The following is a 26,679-nucleotide window of genomic DNA, read 5'->3' on the forward strand; positions in this document are numbered from 1 at the left end:
AACAGGCACTGAATTTGTAAATGAAACACTGAAATATAAAGTTGTTTTCTAGCAACAACCTCTTCATTGGTTTCAGATCTCTTTAATGTGGAATTATTCAGATGACTTTTACTTCTGCAGAGATTTTGCATATTGATTGATATTGGTGGATTGTATGACAGAAGTTTGAGTGGCCCTTTATGGTTGAAATGTTCTGAATTGGGCAGGTTGTCATTATTGGTTCATATGATTTGTTTCATTGTTTAAAGGAAAAATGCTCAGAACTATACATTTAAAACACACTCTAACAAGTGGTGCTATATTATACAAGGGATATAATTCAATTATTATGTAGTATAATTAATACAGTCAGGAAGGTGAATCAAAGAACTTTTGCATGGTTCTAAAAATGTGTGCAAGGAGCCTATGATTTGGAAACAGGCCAAAGGTAAACTTACCCTGCCACTGGCCAGATGCATGTTCGTTGAATGTGGGTTTTGATGCTGTTTCAGTGAATGTGGGTTTCAAAGGTAGAAAAGTTTTAATGCTAAGTCTGTTTTCATTGTAAGACTATTGCTTTGTTTAGGTTTAGTAAATGTCTATCAGTGTTTGTGCTATAAAATTTGAAATAAAAGTTGTAAATGAAATCCAGATATCTGTAATCATTGTAGAAGTAAAGCATAAAACAGTATGCACACTGAGAGATTTGAACAGTGTCTATGACAAATGGGGAGAAATAGCCAAGTAATGGGACACTGGAATGGTTGCATGGGTGGGGCTGAGTGGGCGGGGCAGCACAGGGGGTGGGGCTGGATGGGCGGGGCTTGGGTTTGCACACCCCTGCAAAAAATCCTGCGGGCTCCCTTGCCCCCAGTGGAATCAATCCATGAAAGATATGTAGGATGGATGCAAGGGACATACACAGGTCAAACAGCCCAAGCAGAGAAGTGGTCAGACAAAAACAAGGTAGAAAAACTAAGCCATCTTGACTGCTAAAGCTAAGGGTGTTCACCTTCTAGATCAGAAACAAGTGTGGAAGGTGAGCTTCTAATTCAAGCATATTGTAAAAGGCAATGGGCAGAATCATCATAGAATTTATTAAAGCAGACTTGGGGAAACCTTCCTCACCATAACTTAACCTACTATGGTTTTGTCAAAGGTAATTCTATTATATGTAATCTCATAAATTCCTTTAAGTGTCTTACATGTCTGACAAAGCCTTACCTGTCCATGCTGCTTACTTTGATAATACTAGAGGGTTTGACACTATACCCCCATGTCAGACTTGTACATAAATTCATGATCCTAAAATGTAAATGAAGCTATAAAAACTTGGACACACAAATGGCTATGTTAGTATACATAACAAATAAGAACAGGTCATTTCATCCTCACCATCCCATATCACCAGTGTAGTCTTTCAAGGCTCTCTCCAGTGGCCACTCCTTTTCGGCATCTTTTTCTCAGATGTCAAAACTGCCTTCAGGGTTTGGCATATCAAATATATAGATGGATGCAGAAATGGGAGCACTGCCTTTAATCCTTATGACCCACCTACCTTAACATTGCACACAAATGGTATAGCAAAAAACACTTTGCTTTCCTCGTCACAAAAATGCATTATTATGGAACTTGATAAATCCCTCAGCCATTTTTCATACTACGGATGGGCAACAACTAAAAGCAAACAAAACAGCAAAAAGTTTTTGAGTTATTACAGATGATGAACTTTCATTTGATAACCATATATCTACCACCATCTACAGTCAGTAGTTGACAAGCCATATCAGGGCACTAGCTATCTCCCTGTACCTCTTACCACAGCGATTACAGAATACTGTATCTTACCCCAGCGATTATGGAACACTGTATCTTACCCCAGCGATTACAGCATACTGTATCTTACCCCAGCAATTACAGCATACTGTAGCTTACTCTCTAACCTATTTAGACATCATCTGCTGTATCTGAAAAGGGTACAAATATTTCTCACAAAGAGCTTCAAGACTTGTCTTATATACGAAGAATGCAGTAACTCGTTCTTTTTTGTACACAGCTGAGTTCTTACAGGAGATAAATGCCTGACATATAGACAATTAAATTACTCCTTACTATATGAAACCCTTTGCTTAGACTACTCCCTGGTCACCTGAACAACCTGAATATAAGAGGGCACTCAACCTTAATAAAAATTAAATGCATTTTGAAAGAACAGCTTCACATCTCAACAACAACCATGCTTATGAAATAAACTCCCCATCTCAATTAAACTCAGCTCATAAATCCCTAGGTTCAAGAATGAACTGGATGACTACATGGGTACCTGTAAGTTCCAACATGGGATCTGGGGCATCAAGCGTATTGATGGCCAACAGGCCTTAAGCTTGATCACCAAAACTATGACCCTTTGTGCATACTATTTCTATAACATGCATTCTAGCAAAAAGCAAAGAATAAAAATCTAGAAGTGTCACTGTTGCTTCTAAACTTTTGAATACTATATCACCAAAGTCACTATATGTATCTACCTTATATATTTTCAGTCTGCTGGCTCCACTATCATAAATGTTTCAGCCCTAATTAGCCCAACGGTGACCCAAGTTTTGGTACCAAGCTTGGGTAATGGAAGAGCCAGCAATGGCTGTCTGTCAATTCTTGTTGGAAGGGCACAGGTCCTTACCAGCTTGCAGCTGCCCAATAATGTAGGATTGTGGAATATCATTCAAAAAACTGCATTACTAGATTTAAAGAATATATGCTGGAGGCCTGTGCACGATACTGTCAGGCTTCCATGTCTTCATGAAGCATCACTGCATGCTACTTGCATGGAGTAACCTGTAAACAGGTAAACCTCCCATTCTTACCAGCCACATAGTACAGTCCCCTTTTTCTAACAATCTCCCTCGACTCAAACCCATAGATGAATTAAAAGACTGTGGAAAGGCAAAGAAAAAATAAGTTATGTCCTAGCATAATGCTCCATTTGTGTTGTTGAGCTTCATATATTCTTGACTGATGGGTTACAGTTCCGACCCTCTGAACCAATCTGGCCATTACACAGCTTGTTCCAGCCAAAAAAATCTCTATCTGCAAGTCTACCCAAAATTCCCCTGAGTAAATTACCTCAGATCAAGTTTGCCTATACAGAAGAATAGTGCAATAAAAGTCAGAAGCCTTGTCCAAGGCGCCTGAAACAATAAGAACCCAGGACTGGCTATCGCTCCACCAGAAACCTGAAGGAGGGGGAAGGCAGGAGGGATGCAAGAACAGATGAAGATCGACAACACAGATGGAACATTATGGTAAGACATACCTTCTTTATCTGATATTATCAATCTTCATCTTTTCTTAACTGATGGGACAGAGTCCCCAGCTACCTTGTATCCTGGGAGGCCTTATGGAAGAACATTCCTGAGCACTACAGAACCAAAGGAAGTTCTCCCCTTGGAAACCATATCCAATTTGTAATGTGTAATAAAGGTATGAGGCTTAGCCCAAGTTGCAGCAGCGCAAATGTCTGACATAGAAGCTGTGGAATGAAAGACGGTAGAAGTCACCACTGATCTTGTAGCATGTGCTTTGACTGGTTTTGGGACTGTCATATTCAACTTCTTGTACATGAACAATATACATTCTCTCAACCACCTGGAGAGAGATACCTTGGAGACTGGTCTTTCTATAGTTGCACTGGCAAAGGAGATAAACAATTGATCAGATCATCTAAATTGTTTAGTTCTATCTACATAGAACTGCAACTGCCTATGTACATCCAGAAAGTGAAGGCAGTACTCTCCTTTGCTAGAATAATTTAAACACTGGAAAGTCTATAGACTGGTTGATATTAACACCAGAGATCGCTTTAGGCAAAAAGGTTGGATTTGTCCTGAGTGACACTCTGTCCTTATGGAAAATTAAGTAAGGAGCTTTAGAACATAGGGCTTGTAATTTAGAGACTCGTCTCATGAAGGTAACCGCTACAAAAAGTAACGTCTTCCACAACAGGAACTTTAAATCAGAGGTAGCTGCTGATTCAAAAGGTGGTATCATAAGTGAATGCAGTACTAAGGTCAGATCCCAAGGCAGGAGAGGCTCTTTAAAGGGGTCATCAAGCATATAATATCTTTTAGGAAAACTTTGCAAAGTCTGTGGGAAATCAGAGATTGGTCTCCAAAACTGATATGAAAAATTGAAATCACTGCTAGAACAACTGATTGTAGAAGCAGAGGCTCCCTTATTAAAGATGACAGCCAGAAATTCCAAATTTTTTTCTACTTGCACTGAAAAGGGGGTTTAATCTCTTATCAGAGGTCTAAATAGAAAATCTCTTCCATTTGCTTAAGTAGAGAGTTCTGGTGGATTGTTTATGAGATGCCAGCAAAATGTGCTTAATGGGAGAAGGTATACAATTATGCCTGGTGACTTATGGAAGTGGAGAAACCAAGCTGTCAGCTTGAGAGTCTGAAGGTTGGGATGTACTAGTCCCTGGGGATGGGACAGGAGATCAAGAATTGGGTCCAGAATCCATGGGTGGCAAAGCAGATGAGGCCAAAGGAAGGACAACTATATCTGTTGAGGCTAATAAGGGACAATGAGAATCACCTTGCTTCTCAACCGAGATGCTTTCTTGAGAAACATCGGGATCAGAGGAACAGGAAGAAAGGCATAGAGCAGACCCAGGGGCCAACCATTTAGAAGGGCATCGTTGAGGGGGAATTACGGGAAAGTAGATTCTGCACTTGTTTTTGAGGGGTGAGGCAAACAGGTCACAGCAAGGTTGACCCTAATGAAGAAAAATCTCCTTTGGTACTCCGGAGTTCAGAGACCATTCATGAGGCAGGAGGATGTATCTGCTCAGCTTGTCTGCAATCAAGTTTGAAGTCCCTGGGATGTGCTTTGCTATCAGAAAGCGGTTGGAAGATGCAGCCCTTTGCCACACTCAAAGGGCTTCTCGACACAGTGGGTAGGATTTGGTTTCTCCCTGTTTGTTGATGTACCAGGCTACTGACATGTCTGATTGAATAGCTATCATCCCTAGAGGTAAGGCAGAATGAAATGCTTGCAATGCCAGAAGCACTGCCCTTAGCTCCAGTACATTGATATGTAGTTTGGCCTCGGAAGGGGGTCAAGTGCCTTAGACTGTCTTCCCTAGATAATGACCCCTCCCCACCCCATCTGGGAAGCATCCGTGGTCACTATGGCCTTGGGTTGAGGGAAGACAAAGTGATGACCTTGAAGACTTGCCCTGGAATGCATCCACCAAGTGAGATCGTTTCTGCATCGGCTGGAATTGAAAATTAAGTGGTCCATGGGATGAGTCAGAATTTATTTACATTTGTTTATCGGGTAATTGTCCGACTGGGCAAAAAAGCCCATTTTCAGCAGAGACCCAGGGAGAAAAGCTCCAGTACATACAGCTTAGTAAAACAGCACGAAAAAGATAATCTTATTTATACAAAAAGATCTTAAAAATGCATCAAATACAATAAAAAATAGGTTCTAAGGAAATAAAATGAATTGTAGTACGAATAATAGCTAGCACTTTTGATCATTACACATTTTTTTTTTTTAGGAAGAAATGACTAAGGAGGTACCAAATAAATATCGAATGAATAGGCGTTATCATTGCCAGGTTGGCTATGAGAACCAGTGAAAAACCAATACAAGCAGGAATATAGTATAGAAAAAGCGGTTAGTCTGGGGGTGAACAGGAGCAAGTCCAGTGCATTAAGAAATATTGTTTTAGTGCATGCTTGAAATCATGTGTGTTATTGATGGCTAATATTTGCTGGGGAAGAGAGTTCCAGTATTTAGAGATTATACAACTGTATAAAGAGAATGAGTTATGGGAACCTTGTTAGCTGCACTGAGAGATTTAAGGTTTGTATATGGTTGGACAAGATCCCTTAGAGCTGGACAGTTATCTGGTTTATACATAACTGAGTGGGCAATTAATAGTTGATTAAGTATAAGCAAGTTTGGGAGTTCTAACCAATTAAGCTGATGGAGGGCAATACAGTGATGTGTTTTTTGAGGGTGGTTAGATGCAAGTCTGGCAATCTTATTGTAGCAGGATTCAAGGTTATTAATTTCTGTTTTGCAAAGGCTGGTAAATATTTGGGAACAATATAGTGGTGAAGAAAGTAGGTGAGTTCTAACTAAGGCCAGTCTGGCAGGATTGGTAAGATATGGTTTTGCTCTGTATAGAGTGCCAAGTTTTACATGTACTTCAACTGTCAGAGCTTTGTGTTTGTCGAACCTCAATGCACTGTCAATAGTGACCCACAAAAGTTGTGTGTGTTCAACAGGTTCTACTTTAGTCCCATTGGAAGAAAAAATAGTAAGGGGAGGTTGACTGTTAGGAGTTGAAGCATTTGAAAATACCATAAGCTTAGCTTTATTAGGATTTAATATTAGCTGATGGGCTGCAAGGTAGTTTTCTATATTGAGAAGGGCAGTCTGAGTTTGCTCTTGAAGCTTGTTAATATTGGGAGCAGAGCAGATAAGGGTGGCATCATCTGCATATTGTATGATACTGGCTGGGCTAGAAGCTGAGTGGAGGTCATTAGAAAAAATAGTGAAGAGTAAAGGCCCAAATATTGAGCAGGTCTATATTAGATCACTGAATGCATAAAAAAGCAAACAGTGATTAATCGACCCTATGTAAGCAAAAGCTTACAATTTCTAACTGTCAGAACAGCGATTTTTTTCAAAAAATCACTGTTCCAACAACAAAAAAAAAACACTTTAAACATTACATTAAGTGGGAGGCTTCACCCCCCACACCTTAAATATACCAACTCTGAGACTGCACTACAGTGCCGAAAACGGCAAAGTAACGAAGCAGCCAAGCAAATTCTTTCTCAGGGAAAGAATTTGTTTAGAAGCCGCTTCGATATTTTGCCATTTCAGGCTTTTGAGTTCGACCAAGACGCATTTGAAAGAATGCGTCTTCGGTCTTCTAATACGGAACCGTATTGAACCTTGAGGGACCCCTACTAATACAGGAAGTTGGGGAGAGAGTTTGTTATCCCATATGGTAGACTGCTTATGATTTGAGAGGTAGCTATGAAACCAGCTTAGCCCTTTATGGCAGAGATTGTAAGAGGCCAGTTTATTTAATAAGATCTGGTGAGATACAGTGTCAAAGGCTTTTGACATATGAAGGAAGGTTGCAGAAACAACTTGGCTATTGTTTTTCAGCTGATAGACAGACTTGGTAAAAGTTATAAGGGCTGTATTAGTGCTGTGCTTGGGCCGAAAGCCATGTTGTGTTTTTGACAGGAGGCCATGCTTTAAGAAGTGGCCTAGTATTTGTCTGTGGATACACTTCTCAAGTATCTTAGCTAGGGGTAACAGAATGGCTATTGGTCTATAGTTAGAAATGTCTTTGGAAGATCCTCCTTTATGAAGTGGGATGATATAGGATATTTTCCAGAGGTTGGGTACGTACTGTTCGGAAATACGATTGATTAAAATGGATATAGGGTAGGCATTGGAAGGGGAAGCAAGTTTCAAAATGTCTCCAGGTAGCCGATTGGCAGCAAGAGTGCATGATTTAACCTTAGAGAGTAGGTTTTGTATGAAACTTTCTCAGATGGGCTCAAATATGAGATAGGGGGGTTGCTGGTTAGATGGGGTAGGTATGGAAAGAGGAGAACTAGTAGAATTGTACAGAAGTGAAGTTATTGACGTAATAAAGTGGTTATTGAATTGAGTGGCGACACATTCTGTAGTACTAGTTGTAGTTGGGACTGGTGTAGTGGCCTTTCTTGGTTTAAGAAGGTGGTTAACTGATTGCCAAAATTTTGGGGGGTTTGTTTGGTATTTTTGTTGACAAGATTGAAAGTATTTATTTTTGTCTAGTTTGATTTGTTTTTTAGCCTGATTTTGTTGTTGTTGGTAAGATGCTAGATGAGCATTGCTTCTGTTAGAGCGATAACATGACCATGCTCTATCTCTTTCCTTGAGTAGATGAAGTGTTTCTTTTGCTAACCAGGAGAGTAATTTGTTTCTTGTACGAATCTTCCTAAGTGGAGCAAGAGCATTCAATGTATGAAGAAAAATACTGATAAAGTATTGTACTGCAAGGTCTAGTTGCAAGGTTTTTAGAGGTGCCCAGTTATGTTGGTTTAAGATAGTATTGAAGATGGATGGGGAAAATATTTTTTTGTTTCGGTTATAGCAGAATATTGCTACAGTTATTTGAATTTTTTCTCATTAGATATGTTGGGAAATGATCACTTAAAGTATCAGGTAGACAGTCGGCTTCATATTTAATATTAGATTTATTTTTTAGTATCCAGTCGAGGATGGATTGCTTATTTGTGTGCTTGTCAATGCATGTTGGGTGGATAATATTTTGGTGAAAGTTATATAGGTCTATAAAGTTATCTGGCAATTTAGAGGAGCAATTGAGCATTGGTTTGCTAATAGCCACTGGAGAAGTCTCATGTGGAATCTTGCTAGTGGGACCAATGTGACAGGAGCTGCCATGGAGCCCAGAGCTTGTAGAATCAGTTGAGCAGGTATTTTATTTGAGCGTAGTAGTGGCTGGACCTGCATCTGAATTTTCAGCAACCTGTCAAGGAGAAGCGATGCAATGCAGGAAGAAGTCTTCAGATGAGCGCTGATGCATTCCATGTCTTGGTTGGGAATTAAGTGGGATTTGGCAGTATTTACTGTTATACCCAGTTGGCGGGACAGGTCCAGTATGAAGTCCATAGCCTGTTGCAGTAGATGCCTGATGGAAGTGGTGAGGAGCCAGTCTAGGTAAGGAAACACTCAGAACCTATGCAGCTTCAAATGTGCTGTGACCGCTGCCGTGCATTTGGTGAACACTCTGGGGGCTATGGTGAGACCAAAGGGCAGCCCCCTGAACTGGAAGTGACTGGCTCCTATTCAGAAGTGGAGAAACCTTCTTAAGCACTTGTCCCCTTTTATGTGGTAATACACGTCTTGAAAGTAGATACAGCACATCCAATCATCTTTCTCTAAGAAGGGGAGAATAGACTGAACCGTGACCATCTGGAATTTTGTTTGTTGGAGAAATTTGTTTAGAATACTGAGATCCAGAATTGGTCTCCAGTCCCCTGTTTTCTTTGGCACTAAAAAGAATCTTGAGTAAAAACCGGATCCTAACAGGTCTGGTAGGACTTCTTGGAAGACTCTTTTTTTCTAGCAGCTTTTGTAATTCTATTGTTGCTTGAACTCTCTGACTCGGTGGAACATCAGGTAGTTTTGTAGGGATTCTTGGATAAGGGGTGAATGCACCCGGTGGGATACTGCGGTGGTGGTGCTGCGGTAGCATTGTCACCTCACAGTAAGACGTTGTCCTGTTCGATTCACAGCTAGAGTGTCTTCTGTGTGGAGACATGCGTGAATGGGCGTACCTTCGTTGAAGGTTGTGCGTCAGGGCTGGCAACTCGGCACGCAAAAATCTACTGCCAATCATTAGTGGACCGGAGTTCCGCTGTGGCAACCCCTAACCGGGAAAAGCCGAAAGACACAACAATCCAAGCATCGGTGGTAATGCATCACCAGGCATTTGGGTGCAAAGAAAATCTTCCCCTGACTGCTACCAGAAGTAAGCAATCGGGCCTCCCCTTCAGGAGTGTGATAGGGTTGACCAGAAAATGAATCTCTGGAACCCTGATTCTGTGGACCACTCCTACCTCTTGGAGGGCGTATTCCACTGTAACTCCCCCTCTCTGTCCCAAGGGGAGTCAGAACCACATGTATCCTGGAAAGATATTTGGGATTTTTTGAACCATATTTTACCACTTCTTTGATTCCTGGAGTAGGATCGTTGAGGAGTGGAAAAATGTATGCCTACAGCAGACAAAGTCTTTCCATCCTTTTCACACCTGGACAGAGTTTCTTTAACCTTGGGACTAAACAAGGAGGACCTATCAAAGGGGACACTGACAAAGGAAGATTTGAATGGTTTTGCAAACTCACACAGATGCAACCAAATGAGTCTTCGCATTGCAACGCCAGACGCTGTTGACCTGGTCGCCCCTTTGGCTGCATGTGCAATGAGCCTCATGGACAAGTTCGATATTGACTCCATGGTTGATAACTGGGAGGTTACTTTCTGCTGGACCCCCTCAGACACAGCTACCGCCAGGGTAGCAGACAGCTCCTTGACCAGATCCCTTTGGAGTCTAGTGAAATGTGCCAAAAAGTTCAAAGACTTGATGGAGAAGGCCAATGACGCATAGACCCGCTTTCCAAATTTGTCCATTACCCTGCACTCTCGGTTCAGGGGGTGGACAGTAGAACTTTCTTCACTGAGTTCTTTATTAGTAGCAGCCACTACCACCATGGCATCTACTACCAAGCCCTTAGCCCAGTGGGGTTGGTCCTTTGGGTCAGTAAGAATCTTATCAGGTCTCCAGGAGACATGTTGATAGAATCAGGAGCCTTCCAAGCCCGCTGAGCAATTAGCTTAATTAAATAGTCAGTGGGCAGGGTCACCCAGGAGGTAGATGGGCGCACACCAAGGGCCTGCAAATACACAGATTTCTCCGATGATGGGTCTTTGGCCTTCTAACCACCCTTCTACTTCAGGATCTCCAGAATGTCTCTGACGGAGATGTCTCCCAGGGGTGATCGTGGGGAACCCTTCCCTTCATCAAAATTTGTGTCCTCTGTGATGGATCATTCAGAAGAATTGATGTACTTCCTCTTGCATGATCTCTTCTGAGGGGGCTCCTCAGTGGGAACATCTGAAGAGGACTCGGAAGAAGGGGTATCCTTAGAAGGTAAGTCTTGCGACCATGATGCTCACTGTCTGGGGGTAAAGGTTGGTACCTGAGCTGAAGAGCCTGGGACCTCAAGGGAAGACTCCAATAAACCAGGAGCCACATGAGAAAACACAGTGGCCAAAGCCCTTTCCATGGCCTGAAAGGCAGAACCCCCTGAGGAGGGATGGGAGGCCAGAACAGTGACTGACAAACTCAGAACTGGGGTCAAACCCCATCCCGAGAGCCCCATTTGGCAGACCAGAACCAAGGAAGCATCCACCACCACCATAGCCATAAGGGATATGAATGGCTCTGCAGAAAAGCTCAGAACCAAACCGAACTCTCTGTGCTCAACAGTGAAGACACAGTCCTGGGGGCCCAATAGCGGTGATGGCACTGAAGGGGCCAGAGCCAGACTCAGCACCAAGGGCAAGGGTCCAGTCAGTGTGAAGTCATAGGAACCAAGATGGTCAGAGCCATAGGCTCTAAAACCTGAGTTGAGGTTAGAGGAAGAGAGTAATTGGGTGCAGTTAGAAAGAAACCAGCTGGTCCGGGAGGGAAAGTGGTCTGAATAGTGGAAGGAAGATGCCAGGGCTGCTAAGATCTGGTCCACCAACCTAACACCCAGTTCTGACAGACTTCTGGTGGAGCGCATGGAAAGGGCTGAAGGAGACTCCGATCTCTCTAGAAAAAGATTGGGTAATTGTCCAAGAAAGGGATCTAATGAAGATGAGTAAGCAGACCTGAGTTCCGAAGATATGGATTGCTTCGGTACCATATGTTGCACCATGGCTGAAACAGCCAGCACCGAAGTCTGAGCTGTAGAGATGGTCGAAGCCATAAAACTAAGGCTCTGAACCATAGACATTTTTGGTGTTGATGGAATCGAAGGAACTCTACGGTGTCAGATATTTTGACCGTTCCGACAATTTTGGAACTTTGGATTTTGGTTCTGTGGAGGAAACCTCAGAGGCATATTTATATTTTTTAATAGAAGGGGATGACAGCACTAATCGAGAAGACTTTGAGACAGAGGTGGCTGGTTGGCCTTAGACAAGGCTTCCTCAAAAGGGGCCTTAAGGAGCCCTTTGAGGATCAATTTATTCTTTCTATCAGGCAGGGTTCTATTACTAAAACCCTGGCAAATGGTACAATCCACACTCAAATGGGGAACACCCAAGCAATACATGCATTTATCGTGATTATCTTAGTTTGACAACTTTCTGCTAGACTAGGAACATTGTTTACATCCTGTGGTACAGGATTTTGGCTTTTCAGTCATAACTATGAAATAAAGAAACACACATACCCACAAACAAAAAAGATTTTAAGGGAAAAATCTACCAGCAATGGTAGAGAAGGTTACCACATGGGTAAAAGGAAGAGAACTACCAGCGATGGTAGGGGAAGAATTTACTGTGGTAAAGAGGGAAAAACACACACTCAGGGTAGACCAAACACTCGATAAAGAAACAGAGAATTAACAATAATAAAAATTAACTGTTAATAGAAATAGAAACAACGACTAGAAAACAGAAAATATTTACCTGCGAGTGATGACTGGTTGACACATCTGATTCGCGAAAGTGGCAAACGAGATCTGAGGTAATTTAGAGAGGGGACTTGCGGGTAGACTTGCAGCCAGAGAGTTTTTTTGGCTTGTGTGAGCTGTGTAATGGCCAGATCAGTTCCGAGGGTTGGAAACGTAACCCATCGGTCAAGAATAGATGAAAACTGGCAACATCAGATCATGAGGTTAAATGTTGGTTACACTGTGGGAGCAGACTATAAAAAGTAAAGTGTTGTTTAGTTGCACTTTTTGGAACTGCAGTTATGAAATGGTTTGCTAGACCCAGCCTGGGGAAAACTCCATTTGAACTTTCTAAAAATTATAGACATCTTGACTTTTCAAGTTTTGAATGTGTGCTATTACTTTCCCCTTGACGTTTGAGAAAAAAAACAGCATAGCTTATGCTCCATTCTTTACAATAAACTGCTTTTAAACAACTGGTTTTCATCAATCCAACTGGATTTCATTACTACACTAAACATGGACATTTATACTGATATGCACTACAGTGTACAAACTGATTTTATGAGCAGCTTACCATGATAAATATAAGTAATGAAAATATATTTCTTACATTAAATAATTAGTCAGGCTTTTCTGGTTTGTATGTTAAATAAATATGCTATATTTGAATGTATACTCACATGATTTGAGTGTAGCATTGACTACTGTAGCTAATAAAGCTGCAATGATGACTAAGGTGTCAAACCTAGAAAAGGAAATATTATTAAATCATGAATACCAAAAACTCGTCAAGACAACATTCTGACTTCAGCTTCAGAATAATGTATCAATAACACTTAACTCAATGTATAGCTACATCCTTTAGTGAAAGCAAGCAGAAGAACTGCTCACCCATTATTTACACAGAACTTAATGAGTCTGATTCCACCTAATTCGGCTCTCACCCTTCAAATATATGAGGAAATCAAAATATGAAAAGAAACTGTTATACATTTCAGCAACTAACTTATTACAGCATTTTTTCCTGATTTTTACTCATCAGAGACTCTCCTTCATATGGCATATTTTCTATCACTGCAAATGGCTTACCTGCTTCCTTCTCCAACTATTCCATCAATAATCTGACTAAATGGGCTGTAGCAACACAACCAACTCCAATGACAGATATCAAATATATTTTCCAAACAAGCATTACTGAGGATTAATACAGAATGATGCTGAAATAACTGGTGAAAAATTATACATTATGTGTCAAGCCAAGTGCTGTCCTATGCAAAATAGACACCTACATGATGTGAACTTTGTTTTAATTAAAACATTACAAAGGTCTTGGCTGTTTCTTTCTAAAAACTAGTGGTGCATCATCCAAATGCACCTCTTGCAATAAACCATACAGTTAATAAATATCAAAGCTACAGACATGGACCTAAAACACAGTATAAAAATGCATACCAGGGACCCAGTGTCTCATGTACAATAATTACCGAGATAAAAGCAAGGCCTCATGAATTCCTCGGTTATTTTCTTACTACAACATACATAATACAAATTCTCTACTGGGGTTTACTGAATTGCTAATTCCCTACATGGTTTCATCAAAAAATGAAGAAAATTAATATATATTTAGTTTTTTTTCTGTAGTGACAAATGCCAATCATACTTTAGTGCACTTCAAAAGAGTAAATGTGGTTAGAAATTCCACAGAACATCAAACTAGTTTTTTGCCAGATTTTTTTGGAATACCCAAGATCTATAAGGATGTTGTCAATCCACCTTTTAGATCAATTATAGCAGCCAATTTCAGTAAAACTAAAACTATTTCAGTCTATTTGAACTCTACTTTAATCCCATTGTCCAAAGATCAAAATTTTGCCTCAATGATTCTTGGGTATTGTTAGATTTTTACACAAGCACCATTTTTTTTACACTTTGGATGTTTTTTTTTGTATACATGTACTGCACAAGATACAGGCATTGATTTTGTTAAAAAATATTTAATTGCATTTACTAACTTTAACAATGTTTTTTGTAAACACAATATACCTTGTTAGAGTTAGAACAGGAAAATATTTTTTCACATTTGACAATAAGTTCTTTAGACAAAAGAAAGGTGTTGTTATGGGAGCAAGAATGGCACCGTCCTTTGCTAACTTAGTTATGTGCATGTAGGACCATATGATTTTAATAGGTCACCTACTGTTTGCAAACATTCCTATTTATATATGTTATATAGATGATTTGATTATTTTATGGAATGGTTCAGCAGCTGATTTCAACAGCTTTGTTACTGATTTAAACTCTATTACTGACTTTCTTACTTTTACTATAGGAAGTCATGGAAAAGCAGCACAACTTCTTGATTTACTTAATTACAGCTGATTTTGAAAACAAATGCTTCCACAGTAAAATGTATAGGATAAGAACACTTGTGAACAATTATTTGTTTCACAAGTCAACATTCTCAGTTTATGAAATGTAATGTAATCTGGGGACAGTTTATTAGAGTGAGTCATCTTACCAGTGATGACACAATTTTTAGTGATTAAGTACATTTTGACAAGTTTCTTTTTAGGGAGAGAGGTTATGGAGAAGAGTTTGTGAGCAATATTGTTCTGGAAGTTACTAATAATATGTTGAGTTTTAGCCTATTTTGAAACATGGGTTACTGATGCCAAAGGTAAAAGAAAAAAAAAAGCTCTTTGTATACGACTTTTCCAACACCAATTTCACTTGACTTAGTGTGTATAAAAATATTGTAAAGAACAATTGGAAAATTGTTTTAAGCAATAATGATCTAGCTAATATTATTGGTGGAGATCCAAATTTTGTATACAAGAAAACTAACAATATTAAGTTATTATTTGAAAGTGGATCTAGGTTGTTAGAATCCCCCTTGTCTCATGTCGGTATGTTTTGGTGTTAACACTGCAAGTACTATAGATTTACTATTCAATGTTTTTGTATTTATCTTAAAGCATACTGGCAAAGCAATTTAGGCTAAAAGCAGACGTACATGTGAATCTGAATATGTGGTCTACTTAGTACTGTGTGAAACTTGTTAACATTTCAATGTAGGTAAGACAACCAGAAAACTTTCACACAGAATTTATGAACATCTTTTAGCCATAAAAAAGGGAATAACAATGCCTTAACGAAACATGCTGCAGTATGTGGTGTTTTCAAAAAGTTGTTTCTTTGTATTAGACTATACTGATATGCAACTACTAGTGGGAGATACTAACCCATTACTTGCATGCAAAGAAGTAAATTGGAAGTTGTTGGCTGGCAAGTGGTCAGGGTTAAATGACTATATTAATATTAAATGTTTGCTTAAAGCACAGAGAATTTGAACATTATGATTTTAATTTATTTTTACTAAAAAATTTAAGTAATTGGCAGTATTTATCAATGCAGTTTGTTAGCAAATTTTAGACTGATTGTGTCATCTGACTAAGCAACTGACTAGTGATGTTTTGGCACTATTAACATGAACTCTGTAAGTCTGCTTTAGTTCTAATGAAGTTCTGTCATATTAAAGAACAAAGCACTTAGCTAACTCCAGTTTTTCCATTTCTTTGTGTACAGTTTGTTGGATGCCCTCAATCTCCACTTGGTTGAAATGTTTGCAATGTTTTAGTTTCTCAACTCGTAAACACTTAAGCATGGCTAGCAGACAACATGAAGAGTAACCACTCCACTTTTAAGTACTCCTGAGTAATATCCATTTAAAGTGGTCTGTGAGTTCTTCCATTGTGACTGCTGCTATCTATGCCTTGCTTATAACAGACAGATCCTGTAAAAATAAGAAAAATTCTTTACAAAATGCAATAAAAAAAACAAAAAAATCTGAGCACTGATTATTCACACAATACATTTTCCATTTCTAAACATCTTTATTAAAACACAAATGAAACACTGACCCTGACACAGGTACACACACATTAATATAAAAGAAAACAAACCACAGAAACTTTTTTCATGCGGTATACATTTCCTTTTTATTACTTAGCATTTACTTCAACATTATATAAACTGTTAACATTCCTTCCTTCCCTTAAACCTTATTCCTCCTACTGAACATTATTCTGCATGTATTGTTCCCACAGATTCTATTTATTTCTATTTAATTTGCATTTTCCTTTTTTGAAGGATCCCACCTGAAATCTTGTATCTTCTTTACAATATTCAGTATTTCAACTACAGCTGGGTTAGATTTTGACTTCCATTTCCTAGTAAATGCTTGTTTGCAGCCAATAGCATTAAACTTAGTAAGGTACTACTTTGCTTAGGAAATTCAGAGTCCATATCCCAGCTCAAAGGAATCATTTTTAGTTAAAATGATTTGCTTCCAAACATTTACGACAAAACACTATGTGGGAATTTTTAAAAAATCTCTGCACTCTTTACATTCCAAGAACACATTCCCAACTACTACTTTTTTCTTTTCATCTTTCAACATTTGCCATCTACTTGAGGGAAATTATCTGGTCTGCTTGGGGTATAACAATATCTACGCAAACACTTCCAAGCAAAAATGCTAAATCTTCTAGAGTTTGTTACATACTTTGGAGCCACACATATGCCCTCCCATTGTTCCATTGTAAACTGATTTTCCAGTCTCTCTTCCCAATCTTTTCAAACTTGACTGATTCTTATAGCTATGTAAAACATTTCTTATAGCCATCATGCAACATTAGCCCTTTTTAACAGCTGCTTTTATTCTAGATTCAACTAAAAACTCTACCATAGCTGGTCTTTCACTCAGTACTTCCCCCATTCCCTTACTCTTTGCCTATATTATGTTAGCAGTCCCAAGTATGGATGGCAGTCTTTAACCTGTAGTCCAAACATCTGCTTGGCTTCATCTCTCTGTTAACTTTCCCTCTATAGTTATTTACTCCCAATACCTTGTTTCCTTTTCTAATTTTCACTAATAAATTCTAGTTCCCTCTTGCCTATTTTTGTACCCTTACTTGTAGTCATCCCTATTTCTCCATTTCTATGATGGCCTAGTTCTTAGAATAATTTATGTTACTTTAGGAATATTATGTTCTGTTTGGTTATTTTTCTCCTTAAGGATTTTCATTCAAAAGCCTACTCTCTCCTTATTTCTTAAATCCCCATTTCATCATCATCCCATTCCACTTTGATTTATAACTTTTTGCTTATATATTACACATTACTACATAACTTTGTAGCTCTGGAGTATTTCTTCATATCAGATAATCCTAAAACACCTAGTTCTAAGGGACAATTAACTCATCTGACTTATCTTTTGCCCTCTTCCCCTTCTAAGTAAATTCCTTTTACTGCTTATAAATTACCATTCACAATCTCTCTTCTAACTGACATAAATATGCCTAATCTGCATATACAGTTAAAACAGACTACAACATTTTCACTGTATTATTTTACTATCCATAATCAACAGCTTCAAGTTACTCAGTTTTATTATATTGTGTTTAGTCTCTTCCCAAATATACTTAGCTGCTATAACATAATCCTTTTTAATCAGTACACCTAAAAACATTGTCTTATGGCCCCATATGCGTGGGTATGTATTTTACTCTACAGCTGTTGTTTTATCTTCATTAATTTTATATCTGGAAATGACCTGAAATTGTGTCAAAATGTTTCACAATACCCTTTTCTGGATTTATCAAATAATAAAAAAAATAATATACCTGCAGATAAGGCTAAGTTTTTTTGAGTTCTATACCAGTTACATCATTGACTTTGTGAGCCCTTTATTTATCTTTGCCAGAGGCTCTAAATATAAAGAAAATAAAGGGGAAAGAGGACACCTCTGGCTGGTTTCTCTGTTCAAACAGCTTATAGCAGAAGAACCTTCCCACCTTAATTCTTGACTCTGACCCTTCGTATATTTTCTGTATTAACCCTATTATTCTATAAGGGAATGCAAATGTTTCTATTGTCCTACTCAAACTCCCAGCTGACTCTGCATCAAGACACATGAATAATAATGGAGCATTCTTACATTTTGCTTCCCCTGGATTATCATTGCTCTGTTAATGTTGTCAAATGTTTGCCTTAGCTCTTCAAAATACTGATCAATTTTGGCAACACTTTTGTCACTCTTAACTAATTTAATATGATTTTTAATTGAAACTGGTCTATATGAATCTGGGTCTGAAGAGTCTTTGTCTTCTATTGGTAACTTTTGGTACTAATGATTAGCAGGCTAAATTCCTATGTACCAGCTTCTTGGCACTGCCATATAAACAAGTGTCACATTTTCAGAACATTTTACTTCAGTGAAAACACTCAAACAAGAAACTAGACAGATTTTTGGAATCCCCCATTCCCTTTAACTTACAACACACAGACACATGCAAGTAAGTATACTCTCAAATGTGACATTTACCCCACCAGATAGGAGGATTTACCCCAAACTGATGACTGCATCTACAGGCATTACTTAAAAATTAAGGTAAAACATGCTAAAGCATTTGTTAAAGCCTCTGTTCCTTCTTAACACTGACTTCTGTTTTTTTCCTTATCTATGTTTCCCTCCTGATGTGAAAACAGTCTGCATACTTTCAGTAAACATGAACTTTTAGCCCTAAGAAAAAGTGCACAGGCTGCATTCAAATAAATAAACCAAACTGTGCACTGTTATATTAAATACATTAAAGTATTAAGGCTGCTGGACAGGCAACTACTTGTATATCCTTATTCATTTCCCAGAGCATCAAATACAATTTTTTCACCAAAATGCTTGCCAGCGTACCTTTACATGTAATTGCACTGTACTAAAAGAAATGTACAAAGTACAGTATGTCCAGAAGTCGAATGATACTTGTCTGCACCTAAGGACAATTTGCCTCCTAGTAAAGGCAGTTGGGAATGAGAAAAAAAAAACTAGTAACTTTGCAGATGCATGAAATAATCTTTGTAAATTTCACTCTGAACACACTGTACAGACTTCTCATGGTAAATTGCTTACACTTGCAGACTTATTTCTCAGAGAGAACATCTCCAAATAGAAAAATAGCTACTGACTTGGAGAAGATAATAAATGGACATGTTCATGCCTTTTAACATTTTGTCTTATTTTTCAAATCTATTTCTTTAAATAAACCTTGTCCATAGCTTACACCAAGAACATTAATTTAGACCACATATAATGTGATTAATACCCTTCTACCACCCCCACCCCAGCAGCCTAAGATCACAATTACATTAACTTTACTTTGCTTCTCTCCAGCCTCTCTCACTCTGCCATGGTCAAAGAAGAATTACTTCCTTGCTGTAATACCTTTATCATATACTGCAGTCACTGGTAAGATTGCCCCAGATCACATTTAAAATATTTCATACTGTACCTTATACAAAACTGCTTTACAATACAACATATACAATATTTAACTTACAATGGCTTCTTCAATCTCTTCAGTATCCTTCGTGACATTAATGACAAAATGGGATATATGCTTTACAGTTCTTCCACCAATTCAATATAGTCAACAACAAAATTCCAGTCTTTCTCAGCCACTTCTTTTAAAGGTACATTTCTAAAATGAGAGTGAAGTTTTAGTCACCCACGTATTCTCTATTTTCATAATATCTCCCAACACCAGTCTTTGGTTGAAATTCAAAGTACTCCTAATTCTTCTAGTCAGCTCCTGTGCTTTTTCTGCCACTCAAGCATTTTCCTTTGGAACAATGGAAAAGGTTTTACTGGCAAAAATCTCTCTATGGGCTTTGTTATTGTCAGAAGAAAGAGAAGCACAGTCTTATTTGCACTTTCATAAAAGTAATACAGTATGTTCCTTTCAGCTTCTCAGGTATAGAAGAAAAAAAGAAGTTATGTACTTACCATAACGTTCCATGTTTGTAGTCCAGCTCACATACATTCTTACCGGATGGGTTCGGAGCCGACTAGGCCAATACTAAACCTCGACAGCTTTTACTGGTTCAAGGCTAACCCCTATCCCAAGGTGTCTCATGGCAATTCCCCAGATCTTGTTTGCAAGAAAGTAACTACATACAAAATAGTAAGTAAACTATCAATAACTATGCACATACAAACAGAATACTTTGTATTACTATCCATGCCAAGTGGACGGACAACTACAACCACGTCAGACAGCATAATGGATAGTCCACCAGTTCCTCCAGGATACAAGAAGGGGGAAGGAGGGTGGGACGCAAGAATGTAGGGGAGATGGACTACAAACATGGAATGTTATGGTAAGTACATAACTTCTTTATGTTATGTAGTCCTATCTCGCCGTAATTCTTGCTGGATGGGACAGTGTCCCTAGCACCTTTATACTGGGTGGCTCAAGCAAAGAGACTCTTCAGCACAGTGGACCCAAAGGATGACCTGTCCCAGGAGGCCAAATCCAATTTGTAATGAGTGACAAAGGTATGAGGCCTTGCTCAAGTAGCTGTGCACAAATGGTATCAATTGGAAGTTTTGATCTAAAGGCATAGGAAGTTGATACTGCTCTGGTTGAACGGCCTTTTACTTTAGCAGGTAATTGTTTGCCAGCAGTCTTGGAAGCAGGTGACCTTAGAGATGGCCAAGCCTTTGTTTTTGTCTGAGAAGGAAACAAACAATTGGTCTGATTTTCGAAAATCTTTAGTCCTGTGCAGGTATAACCTGAGAATTCTGTGGACATCTAATTGGTGCAGTCTGTATTCTGATTTGTTACTATGATTTGGGAAGAAAACTGGTAATTCGGTAGTTGTGTTGAGATTATATTCTGAACATACCTTAGGAAGAAAGGAAGGATTAATTCTGAGGGAGACTCTATCCTTGTGGAAAACAATATAAGGAGGTTGAATGCTGAGGGTTTGCAATTCTGAAACTCTCTTAGCAGATGTTATAGCAACTAAAAACAATGTCTTCCAAGACAACAATTTCAAATCAGATGAAGAAGCCGGTTCAAAAGGTGGAGAAATTAAATATGTGAGAACTAAGTTCAGGTCCCAGGGCTCCGATGGTTGCCTGATTGGAGGTCTGAGAAGGAGGACTCCTTTCAAAAAGGTTTTGCATAAAGAGTGGGGCATGACTGGACTTCCCATATAGCCAAAATGATAATTAGAGATGGCAGCTAACTGAACTCTAATGGTAGCAGCTGCAGCTCCTTCTTGAAAAATGGATGCAAGGAAGGACAGGACAGACTCTATGGGAGCTGAGTAGGGATCTATGCCTTGGTTTGCTGCCCAAATGGAAAACCTTTTCCATTTGCTGGAATATAATTTCCTGGTGGAAGGTTTGTGTGAAGAAATCAGGATGTGTTTCACTGTAGGTGAAAGAGAAATACACCTGGCTATTCTTGGAATTGGAACAGCGATGCTGGCAATTTCAGGGTTTGGATGGAAGGATGGAGCTGTCCTGATTGATGAATCAGGACATCTGGAGATGGATCAAGAATCCATGGTCCCGGAGGCCAATTGTGGACCAGAGCATCCCTGGGTCACAACCCTGGATGGGGAATGAGGGCAAAGTAGTTGCTGCATTTGGTGTTCATGTACGTGGCGAATAGGTTGCAGCAAGGCTGGCCCCATTTGCAGAAAATCTCTTCCGCAACCTCTGTATTCAGGGACCATTTGTGAGGCATCAGAATTGCTCGACTCAGTTTGTCTGCTATCACACTGGACTTCCCCTGAATGTGCGTTGCTACCAGAAAGCGTTGAGTGTCCATCGCCCATTTCCATACTCTTAGAGCCTCTCGACAAAGTGGGTAAGATTTGGTTCCCCCTTGCTTGTTTATGTACCACACTACAGACATACTGTCTGATTGAATCACAATTGTCTCGGTGGGAAGAGAACTGTGAAGTGCTTGCAACGCATATAGCACCGCTCTCATCTCTTTATGTGCAAGTGGTTCTTCGTGATCCTGCCAGATACCTTGGACCATCATTCCCAGATAATGCCCCTCCCCCACCTTATCTGGAAAGCGTCCATGGTCAAGACTGCATTTTGTTGAGGGGGAGCAAGTGGGCGATCTAGATGAAGTTGATCCGTATGTAACCACCATGTTAGATCCTTCTTGCAGGAGTTTGTGATGAGTATTTGGTGAGACAAGGGGAGATCCTGCATTGACCACTGGGCAAATAGTAGCCACCGAAGTACTCTCATGTGCAGATGGGCTAGGGGAACGAAGAGACTGGTGGAAGCCATAGTCCCTAGAACCTGAAGGACTATCCTGGCTTATGCTTTGCCTTTCTCGAGCAAGAATCTGACTTGGTTGAACAATGATTCTATCCTTTCTGGTGTCAGTTTTGCTGTCATGGTGGTTGAGTCTATGTCTGAGCCTAATAAGACAATGGGCTGCTATGAAGATAAGGCTGATTTTTTTAGATTTATTGTAATGCCTAACCTGGCACACAAGGATAGAGTCTCGTCCCTGGTTCTGATTAGTTGGTGCTTGGTGATAGCAGTGAGGAGCCAGTTGTCTAGGTACAGAAACACCTGGAATCCTTGAAGTCTCAGGTGAGCCTTTACCACTGCCATGCATTTGGTGAACACTCTGGGGGCTGTAGTGAGGCCAAAGGGCAGTGTTCAAAATTGAAAATGACTGGCTCCCAGCCAAAAGCATAGATATCTTCTGGAGTGCCTGTCCATTTTGATATGGTAGTAAGTGTCCTGAAGATCTATTGAGCACATCCAACTGTCTTTCCCAATAAAGGGAAATATTGACTGCAGAGTGATCATACGGAACTTCAATTTCTTTACAGACTTGAGTTTGCTGAGATCTAGAACTGCTCTCCAGTCCCCTGTCTTTTTAGAAACTAAAAAGAATCATTAAGTTCCAGATCCTATTTACTCTGTGGGGACTTCTTGGATGACTCTTTTTTGGAGCAATGAGATGACCTCTGATGTTGCATGGTCTAACTGAATGAGTGGCACATCTGGTAGAGGCCGGTTTACCAGGGGATCGGAAACAAAGGGAATAAGGTAAACTCTGGAAATTATGGTTGTACCCAATGATCTTGGGAAATTTGTAGCCAGGAGCTTGGGTATAGTGAAAGATGACCCCCAACTGCCTCCAGAGATGGAGAGGTGGGCAACCCCTCAGGGACGATGGAAGGGACAATCAGAGAAAGCATCTCTATTTCCCTGATGTTGCAGATCTCCTCTGCCGTGAGTGTAGCATCTTCCATTATATCCTCCCCCTCTGCCTCTAGGAGAGGGTTGACCTTGTGCCTGAGGGAAACTTTTTTGGGATTTAAGGAACCACATTTTCCCTCCTGTTTGACCCTTGGGATAGGGTCTAGAAGGAAGGGAGAAGTGGACTCTGACAGCAGATAAGGTTTCCCCTTCCTGCTCGCACCTGGTCAAAGTCTCTTTTACCTGCGGTCCAAAAAGAGTTGAACCATCAAAGGGGACGTTGGTAAAAGAAGACTTAAAGGATTCCGTAAAGTTGCAAGACACATCCAGGAATGTCTCCTAAGAGGAATTCCTGCTGCAGCTGCCCTGCTCGCTCCATCAGCTGTGCAGGAAATCAGCCTCATGGGGGAGTTAGCTATAGATGTATGGGTGGAGAGCTGCGCAGATACCTTGTCCATGGATCCCAAAGCTACTGAACCCTGAAGGGTATCTCCCGACTCCTTCAGGAGATCCCTTTGAAGTCTAGTAAAATGGAACAGGTAATTCAGCGATCATAAGGTAAATGCCGCTGAAGAGAAGGTATGCTTTCCATACCTATCCATCGTCCTGGACTCTCTATTAGAAGGATGGATATTTGAAGAGGTCTCAGACAACTCCTTTTTTGTGGCCGCTGCTACCACCACAGCATCCACAGGAACTCCCTTAGAAAGAAAAGATTTGTTTTCTGGAGTGGTCATAAATTTGTTTGGCCTCCTCGGGACGGGCTCCACTGTGTCCGGGGATGTCCAAGCTTTCTGGGATATGACCCCCAAGAGTTGGTCATATGGCAGTGTCACCCAGGAGGTGGAAGGTCGGGAACCAAAGGCATCAAGGTACACTGATTCATCCTCAGTACGGTTAGAGGTCTTCCAATCATCGCTCAAAGGATTTCAAGGATGTCTGCAAAAGAGTCATCCTTAGAGGGGGATCTTGGGGACCCTTCTGACTCATCCAAATCAGTGTCTGATGTGACAGACTCAGGTGAATCAATGTGCTTCCTCTTACAAAGTCTCTTCCAAGGGAGTTCTCCAGTGATATCATCTGGGGAGGTTTCAGAAGCGGGGACACCTCCAATGGGGACTTCTCGAGTCTCTGGTTCCCTATGCTGAGGGGGAAGTGGGCAAGAAGAGGTTGCTACCAGCTGCTGGTGGGACATCTGGTCCAAAGGCAGGGTTTTGGCACTGGACAAAGCTTTTTCTATTGCTTCAAAGGCCTTTCCACCTTGCTCCGAAGACAACCTCCGCACTGAGGAAATGGAAGGTCGGCTCCAAGCAGGAGGGCCAGGTTCCGAAGCAGACATGGGAACCAAGCTCAGTTGAGCCGAAGCACTGAGAGGGAGGGTTGGTTCCAAAGAAAAACTGGGGGTAACTATCCCTCTCGGAGTCGACTCGAGAGTGTCGGCACCCAGACCCCTCGGCTTCAGACTGAGCCGACGAGGATAGAGTTATCGGTTCCGAGGAAGCAGGAAGAATTCTCAGAACCAAAGGATCTGGCACAGAAGGACCTTAAGTGCTCGACTCCAACAGCGAACAGTTGGAGGAGGAGCAGTAGTCTGAAGATGGGATGGCGCCGAAGCCTTTGGGTCTGGAAGAGCTAACTTTTTAGCTAGAGCCGGGTCACAGAGCAGCCTCTTCACCACCCGCTTGATATTCTCATCTGAAAGTGTCCTGGAGGAAAGGGTGGAGATAGAAGGAGATCTCCTCCTTTCTAAAATATGAGATATCAAAGTTGGTGAGATAGGGTCCAAAACAGGTGAGTGCCTCAATGCCTAAGGTTGCCTTGGCACCAAAGAAACAGATGGCACCGAGACATAAGAAGCAAAATCGGAGCCAGAACTCCTCGGCTCCATCGCTTTAGACTTCTTTGATGCCTCTGAAGCTGGAACCGATGGAGATTTTCTCTTCAAAGTTTTGGGAACTGTCTAAGTTCCAGCTGTTCCTGGAAGGAACTAGTCATAAGACCCTTGTCAATTAATTTTCGTTTTCTTTCATTAAGAACCCTAGTACTAAAGGCATGACAGAAAGTAGAGGGTTCTTGTAAATGAGCCTCTCCAAGACAGTACACACACAGCTGGTGTGACTGTCAGTCAATGACATTTTCTGAGAACACATAGCATTTCTTGAACCCAGAAGGGTGGTGTTCCTTATGTTCTCTGCCTTTATCTTTGGACATACTGCTGAGAAAAACAAAGCTAGCAATATAACAATAACAACAACAATAAAACAAGGCAAGGTATGAAGAGAAGAAAGATTTTTTTTTTTTTTATATAGAAGGACTAGCACTCAGAGAGGAAAGGCCCTCTAATTTAAACAGGCAACTACGTCCCTCTAACTAAAACGGGACGTACAATCCTAAGAAAGTGGGACAGGGGATCAAGCACTCACTACAATCACACAGGTAAAAAGTAACAATTATTTAAACAGAATAATGAAGAAAACTAGACAAAAATATCAAAGATTTACAAAAAAATCTTCTACTTAGCCAATGAGCCAGTAAGGAGACAACCTCAAAGCTTTCGTGGCAAATGAGATCTGGGGAATTGCCGTGAGGCACCATGGGATAGGGGTTAGCCACGAACCAGTAAAAACTCTCGAATTTTGGTATCTGCCGGGTCGGAGCCGAGAATCGGCTCTGAACCCATCCAGCAAGAATTACGGTGAGATAGGACTACATAACATCTGCAGGTTTCTCTGTGTGCTCTGTTTTCTAACTCTTGTTTTTTAGTAACAGTTCTTCTTGAAAGGCCTCATGATCAGTCAGCATTTTCTTCATTTTAACCCCTGAATTTTGCAGTTTTATCAGTTCATCTGAATAGCTAGTTAAAGCTTATTCTATTTTTCCGTCCTTTTATTATTTCACTGTATATATCCCTTCAGTGTTTCACTTATTTTAAGCACTTCTGAGTGCATCTGATTTTATTTTTCCTCACAATTACTGGAAACCACCTCCTGTACCAAAGCTGAAACTTGAACTGCTTTTTAGCCAGCCTGAGTTTTCTCACTTTTTCTAGTGGATTTTCTATTAATTTCTCCAAATTTCTTCTTTGCTACTATTTGCACAGTGTAATTACAAGCCAACAAATGAAATGTCTCTCATTTGATTGTTTTATGTTTTTTTAATATTGTAGCATTCATACAAGGAGAGCTCTAATAAACCTGTTGATCAGTATATGTACCTTTCTTGGAAGTCCTCAATATGCATGCTATCAAGAACGGCACAGTGTAATTAAAGTCAACACTTCCTTTACACAGCGAGACAAGCTTATGTCTGTAAAATCTTATCCCAATTCAGGAAGA

At 40.2% G+C, this 26,679-nt stretch overlaps 1 protein-coding gene across 1 annotated transcript in view; it reads right to left on the minus strand.

Moving 5' to 3' along the window:
• LOC122789817 (two pore calcium channel protein 1-like) overlaps positions 1 to 26,679 on the minus strand; it is a 2,103,677-nt gene that overhangs the window by 470,626 nt on the left and 1,606,372 nt on the right. Inside the window, exon 12 of the mRNA XM_044057259.1 lies at positions 12,939 to 13,003. Coding sequence (XP_043913194.1) covers positions 12,939 to 13,003 — 65 coding nt within the window. The remainder of the gene's footprint in view (positions 1 to 12,938; positions 13,004 to 26,679) is intronic.

The sequence above is a fragment of the Protopterus annectens genome, chromosome 1.part2, assembly GCF_019279795.1.
Source record: "Protopterus annectens isolate FY-2018-M chromosome 1.part2, PAN1.0, whole genome shotgun sequence".
Taxonomy (NCBI): Eukaryota; Metazoa; Chordata; order Ceratodontiformes; family Protopteridae; genus Protopterus; species Protopterus annectens.